The sequence below is a fragment of the Nanorana parkeri genome, unplaced genomic scaffold (assembly GCF_000935625.1).
Source record: "Nanorana parkeri isolate BGI_ZX_2015 unplaced genomic scaffold, ASM93562v1 scaffold3647, whole genome shotgun sequence".
NCBI classification, from domain to species: Eukaryota; Metazoa; Chordata; class Amphibia; order Anura; family Dicroglossidae; genus Nanorana; species Nanorana parkeri.
Window position 1 is genome coordinate 14,220 of NW_017309915.1, and position 7,306 is coordinate 21,525.

At 53.9% G+C, this 7,306-nt stretch overlaps 1 protein-coding gene across 1 annotated transcript in view; it reads left to right on the top strand.

Annotated features, from left to right (window-relative positions):
* Nucleotides 1-7,306, top strand: part of KIF17 (kinesin family member 17) — a 17,853-nt gene that overhangs the window by 9,007 nt on the left and 1,540 nt on the right. The window contains exons 5-11 of the mRNA XM_018575213.1: nt 1,423-1,612; nt 2,042-2,494; nt 2,569-2,648; nt 3,514-3,661; nt 4,071-4,120; nt 4,893-5,217; nt 6,747-6,990. Of these exons, the coding sequence (XP_018430715.1) occupies nt 1,423-1,612; nt 2,042-2,494; nt 2,569-2,648; nt 3,514-3,661; nt 4,071-4,120; nt 4,893-5,217; nt 6,747-6,990 (1,490 nt within the window). The remainder of the gene's footprint in view (nt 1-1,422; nt 1,613-2,041; nt 2,495-2,568; nt 2,649-3,513; nt 3,662-4,070; nt 4,121-4,892; nt 5,218-6,746; nt 6,991-7,306) is intronic.

Here is a 7,306-nt window from a genome sequence, read left to right on the forward strand (position 1 = left end):
TGACCATCATGCGTTTACATTACATGTAGTCACTGGTCAGCAGCCTGGTTTCTGTGCGGCAGTATTTGCATAGAAGACTATAGACGAGGCGGACTGATTTGGTAAATAAGCGGAACAACCTGCAGAATTAGTGACAGGGATTATTAGTTCCCATATTTGCATATTTCTGACCTATAATGCAGCGCCTTATACAGTACACAGGCCCCACCCCAGAGGAGCTGATGGTGCATACAGAGTACACAGACCCCACCCCAGAGGAGCTGATGGTTTATACAGAGTACACATACCCCACCCCAGAGGAGCTGATGGTTCATACAGAGTACACATACCCCACCCCAGAGGAGCTGATGGTTTATACAGAGTACACATACCCCACCCCAGAGGAGCTGATGGTTTATACAGAGTACACATACCCCACCCCAGAGGAGCTGATGGTTTATACAGAGTACACAGACCCCACCCCAGAGGAGCTGATGGAGCATACAGAGTACACATACCCCACCCCAGTTGATACAGCGGACACATACCCCACCCCAGAGGAGCTGATGGTTTATACAGAGTACACATACCCCACCCCAGAGGAGCTGATGGTTTATACAGAGTACACAGACCCCACCCCAGAGGAGCTGATGGAGCATACAGAGTACACATACCCCACCCCAGAGGATCTGATGGTGCATACAGAGTACACATACCCCCACCCCAGAGGAGCTGATGTATACAGATTACACATACCCCACCCCAGAGGAGCTGATGGTGCATACAGAGTACACAGACCCCACCCCAGAGGATCTGATGGCGCATACAGAGTACACATACCCCACCCCAGAGGATCTGATGGAGCATACAGAGTACACATACCCCACCCCAGAGGATCTGATGGTGCATACAGAGTACACATACACCACCCCAGAGGATCTGATGGAGCATACAGAGTACACATACCCCACCCCAGAGGAGCTAATGGTGCATACAGAGTACACATACCCCCACCCCAGAGGAACTGATGGTGCATACAGAGTACACAGACCCCACCCCAGAGGAGCTGATGGTGCATACAGAGTACACAGACCCCACCCCAGAGGAGCTGATGGTGCATACAGAGTACACAGACCCCACCCCAGAGGAACTGATGGTGCATACAGAGTACACAGACCCCCCACCCCAGAGGAACTGATGGTGCATACAGAGTACACAGACCCCCCACCCCAGAGGAGCTGATGGTGCATACACATTGTACACCCTACACACGGCTGTAACATGACAAATGGTCCACATGTGGACTATACCTGTAACGTGTTGGTCCATCCTGACCCGGACACGGGATATATTCCAGTCAGCTCACTCGTCAGTCTTACGAGGTTCAGGAAAAAAAAAGTGGACCTGTCTGACCATGATCATGTCCTGCTTGTGTGTTATCAGCTGAAGGAACACCCGGATAAAGGGGTGTATGTGAGAGCGCTGTCCCTGCACACCGTGCACAGTGTAGCCGAGTGTGAGAAGATCATGGAGAGCGGCTGGAGGAACCGCTCGGTTGGATACACCTTGATGAATAAAGACTCATCCCGGTCACACTCCATCTTCACCATCAACATAGAGATCTGCACTATAGGTAAGGGGGGGAGGCGCGAGACATTCTGATGCCAACGGGATGGGGGAAAGAAGGCCGGGAAATCCCTGATGCAATGGGGGGGGGGATGGTATATACTGATGCTAAGGGGTTGGAGAGGGGGTGTCATTGATGTGATGGGGGAGAGGGTAGGATATCCTGATGCCAAGGGGTTGGAGGGGTGTCATTGATGTGATGGGGGAGAGGGCAGGAGAGGGGGGTGTCATTGATGAGATGGGGTAAAGGGCAGGAGAGGGGATGTCACTGATGTGATGGGGGAGAAGGCAGGAGAGGAGGTGTCATTGATGAGATGGGGTAGAGGGCAGGATATCCTGGTGCCAGGGGGTTGGAAGGGAGGCCGGGATACCCCTTATGAATGGGGTGAGGAGGTCGGAATGTTCCGGCAGTAACGGATCACACGTCGTCTCACAGATGATGACGGCGAGGATCATCTTCGGGCGGGAAAGCTGAATCTCGTGGACCTGGCAGGCAGCGAGAGACAGTCGAAAACCGGAGCCACCGGAGAGCGTCTGAAAGAGGCCACCAAAATAAACCTGTCCCTCTCCGCCTTGGGCAACGTCATCTCGGCGCTGGTAGACGGCAAGTCCAAGCATATCCCCTACCGGGACTCCAAGCTGACCCGTCTCCTGCAGGACTCGCTGGGGGGGAACACGAAGACTCTGATGGTGGCCTGCCTGTCTCCGGCCGACAACAACTACGACGAGACGCTCAGCACATTGCGCTACGCCAACCGAGCCAAAAACATCAAGAACAAGCCGCGCATCAACGAGGACCCCAAAGACGCTCTGCTGAGGGAGTACCAGGAGGAGATCAGGAAGTTAAAGGTCATGCTGACCCAACAGACCGTCATCGAAGACATGACCCGTAAGTGATCGCAGTATTTATAACACGTGTTGTATGCGAGGATCATGTGATCATCATGTCCCATCTTCCGCCAGCGTTGGAGAAGTTGCCGGTGAGGACGGAAGTGAACGGACAGGAAGTGGACGTGGAGGCGGAAAAGCAGCTGATCCGCCAGGTAATGCCGGCGTCGTCCCATGTGGCGACTAAGGATGGGCTCGGGCATGTGCGCAGCTCCACGTGCCCAGCCCGCCAGGAAGCTGACAGCGCGCAGCGCCAATCACAGACATGTTCCCGATCTCTGCAGCAAATACTCGGATAGTACAGGGTGGGGACAGGAGCAAGGGAATCAGAAGTCCTCCTATGGGGGGGGGGGCAATTATAGGGCATTCCTGGAGGGAGAATCCTCCAATAGGGACACTTGTTCCGGTGACAACTGTCTAAGAGGGTGTTTCCCTCACTTTAGAGAGATCACCTTTCACTTCCTGTTGTGTTTTGTGACAGGAAATGAAGGGAAATCTCCACAGTGGGACAGACAAAAAAAAAAAAAGGCATCAATGGTCCATGTGAACTCCGGATCTGGCCAGGAGAGGGACGTGCGCAGCCACCCTAAGGCCCCGTTCACACTGAGCGATTTATCACGCGCTAATTCCCGCGATATTGCGGCTATTTACCGCGCGATATCGCTCTCCAATGCATCTCAATGGGGCTCTGTCTGTAGCTGTTGCGGGTCGTGCGTCGCTACAGCAGGACCCTTTTTGGAGCGGATTTTGCCGCGATTTTAGCTTGCTCAATGCAAGCATTTGCGCGATATCGCGCAAAATGCAAATTTGCGAATCGCTCAATGGGAATGGGGCCTAAAGGGCCCATTGACATGTTCGGGAAGGTGCGCCGCCTCAGTGCGTTGGGGCGCCACGCAAAATGAATGGCGCAGCAATGCATGTGACGTGGAGGTGTCAGCGGGCCCTTAGGGGATAACAGTCATAGAATTATCATCAGATATGTGTCTATATATTGATCCTCCTACCTGATCCCGTGCACAGGAGTACGAGGAGAGGTTCGCTCGGCTGAGGGCGGAATACGAGGCAGAGCAGAAGTCCCGGGCGCGGCTGGAGGAGGATATCTGCAACCTGCGCACTTCCTACGACCAGCAGCTGGCCAGCATGGAGGAAGATCTGAAAAGGAGAGCAGGTGATGATTAGTACCGGGGAGGGAGCGTGCTGCAATCCTCCGAAGAGAGCGCAGGCACGCAGCAGTTCACAAAACGCATGGCCGAGGCCCGCCATTGTGGGGGGGGGGGCGTAACTTTTACTGTGGATGCCGCCATTTTGAATGATCACTGTCGGCACAAAGCTGAGCCCGCAGCGCCACGCAGATTCTGCGGCAGGGTTGGAGATTGGGATAGAAGGTTACCGGGCAATGAAAGTGTTATTTCCGCAATGCCGCATCTGTCTCCGATCATCAGATTGTACAGCGCTATAGTATACAGCGCAGACACGGCCTGATAGGAGAGAGCGTTGTATGTTCTCATCACAGATGTACAAAATGTAACCCAATTCAATGACCTTCCACAAAAACCGCCATCGTCTGCCGTTCACAGGTGTCAGTGTGACTGTCGGAGGACCCGCAGCGGAAGATCCAGCGATACAGGTGAGAGGATACATTGTGTATATACGGGGAGAGAATACACCCAGTACAGAGGATACATTGTATATATACAGGGAGAGAATACACCCAGTACAGAGGATACATTGTATATATACGGGGAGAGAATACACCCAGTACAGAGGATACAATGTATATATACGGGGAGAGAATACACCCAGTACAGAGGATACATTGTATATATACAGGGAGAGAATACGCCCAGTACAGAGGATACATTGTGTATATACGGGGAGAGAATACGCCCAGTACAGAGGATACATTGTATATATACGGGGAGAGAATACACCCAGTACAGAGGATACATTGTATATATACAGGGAGAGAATACACCCAGTACAGAGGATACATTGTATATATACAGGGAGAGAATACACCCAGTACAGAGGATACATTGTGTATATACGGGGAGAGAATACACCCAGTACAGAGGATACATTGTATATATACGGGAGAGATGGGGCAGAAGGGACGGGCACCTTGGGCTCAGCAGCAGCAGGGGGCCACAGAAAGGTCAGAACCTGTAACCAATGCTGCTGAAGTAGGCTCTTGGCCCTTGTAGGCCCTTGTCCTGGCACTGTGTGGCCCCGGGACACTGAGAAGTGCTGGTGAGGTTACAATAAAGTTTGGTTGGAATAATTGATGCGATCTCATGTCCTGGCGGCTGGTGTTACACTGCGGGGCCCCGTCACTGGACATGGCGGTCTCATAGACTCCCGGCGTCACTCAGCTCTGTGTCCTCCATTCTCTATGTCAGGAGGAATCGGCCCCGGTGGCTGCACAGCTGCGCAGTGTGAAGATGGAGGACCTGACCTCAGACTCCGCCTCCAACATGTTGCTACCCCCGGAGGAAAAAAAGCAGGTGGTGGGGGGCGAGCAGGCCAAAAACAAAGACCTGCGAGAGAAGCAGAAACGCAGGAAGAGATACGCAGACGAGCGCAAGAAGGAGCTGATCGAGGCGCTGCACCACATAGACGAGGAGAGCGGGGACCGAGTCCTGCTCAACGTCTACGAGTCCATCCAGGACGAGCTCCAAGACAAGAGCAAGCTCATAGAGAAGCTGCAGACAAAGGTGACGCTGAGTTCCGCCCCCACACAAGTCCCCGCCCCCTGGAAACCTGCATCCCCATAATATAACCCTGCGAAGCTGCAGACAAAAATGACCCTGAGCTCCGCCCACACAAGTCCCCGCCCCCTGGAAACCTGCATCTCCATAATATAACCCTGCGAAGCTGCAGACAAAAATGACCCTGAGCTCCGCCCACGAAAATCCCCGCCCCCTGGAAACCTGCATCTCCATAATATAACCCTGCGAAGCTGCAGACAAAAATGACCCTGAGCTCCGCCCACGAAAATCCCCGCCCCCTGGAAACCTGCATCTCCATAATATAACCCTGCGAAGCTGCAGACAAAAATGACCCTGAGCTCCGCCCACGAAAATCCCCGCCCCCTGGAAACCTGCATCTCCATAATATAACCCTGCGAAGCTGCAGACAAAAATGACCCTGAGCTCCGCCCACGAAAATCCCCGCCCCCTGGAAACCTGCATCTCCATAATATAACCCTGCGAAGCTGCAGACAAAAATGACCCTGAGCTCCGCCCACGAAAATCCCCGCCCCCTGGAAACCTGCATCTCCATAATATAACCCTGCGAAGCTGCAGACAAAAATGACCCTGAGCTCCGCCCACGAAAATCCCCGCCCCCTGGAAACCTGCATCTCCATAATATAACCCTGCGAAGCTGCAGACAAAAATGACCCTGAGCTCCGCCCACGAAAATCCCCGCCCCCTGGAAACCTGCATCTCCATAATATAACCCTGCGAAGCTGCAGACAAAAATGACCCTGAGCTCCGCCCACGAAAATCCCCGCCCCCTGGAAACCTGCATCTCCATAATATAACCCTGCGAAGCTGCAGACAAAAATGACCCTGAGCTCCGCCCACGAAAATCCCCGCCCCCTGGAAACCTGCATCTCCATAATATAACCCTGCGAAGCTGCAGACAAAAATGACCCTGAGCTCCGCCCACGAAAATCCCCGCCCCCTGGAAACCTGCATCTCCATAATATAACCCTGCGAAGCTGCAGACAAAAATGACCCTGAGCTCCGCCCACGAAAATCCCCGCCCCCTGGAAACCTGCATCTCCATAATATAACCCTGCGAAGCTGCAGACAAAAATGACCCTGAGCTCCGCCCACGAAAATCCCCGCCCCCTGGAAACCTGCATCTCCATAATATAACCCTGCGAAGCTGCAGACAAAAATGACCCTGAGCTCCGCCCACGAAAATCCCCGCCCCCTGGAAACCTGCATCTCCATAATATAACCCTGCGAAGCTGCAGACAAAGGTGACGCTGAGCTCCGCCCCCTCACAAGTCCCCACCCCCTGGAAACCTGCATCTCCATAATATAACCCTGCGAAGCTGCAGACAAAGGTGAGGCTGAGCTCCGCCCTCACACAAGTCCCCGCCCCCTGTAAGCCTGCATCCCCATAATATAACCCCTGGAAGCTGCAGACAAAGGTGACGCTGAGCTCCGCCCCCACACAAGTCCCCGCCCCCTGCAAACCTGCATCTCCATAATATAACCCCTGGAAGCTGCAGACAAAAGGTGACGCTGAGCTCCGCCCTCACACAAGTCCCCGCCCCCTGGAAACCTGCATCTCCATAGACAGAGACGACTACCTGGTCACCATCCGCCGCCAGGAGAGGGAGCTCCGCCTCCACCAGCAGATCGCAGAGCAGGTCCAGCCCCTCATCCGCAGAGACTGCAACTACAGCAACCTGGACAGAGTCCGGAGAGAGGCCTCCTGGGACGAGGACAGCGGCACCTGGTGGATACGTTCTGCCTGCCGGCCCCTCCCACCAGCTCTGATCTGCATTGTATAGAGAAGCACATAAGATGTGTATTGGGGACAGAAAAGCTTTATTTATAAATGTCATTATCACATTATTGAGGGGGGAGGGGGCCAAGGGAGGCAAAGTATAAGCAGATGAGACGTCAGCCATTGTTGGAGGTTGCGGTGGGGGTAGTGCAGCCACATCAGAGCTGAACGCGGCACTCAGACACGTAGATTGTATTGTTATGGTCAGTCCTGAGCGTTGTGAAACCTCACGTAGGACTCCTTACACCGGCACATCCTCTCCTCTCTCTGCAGCTCCCGGCCTCCC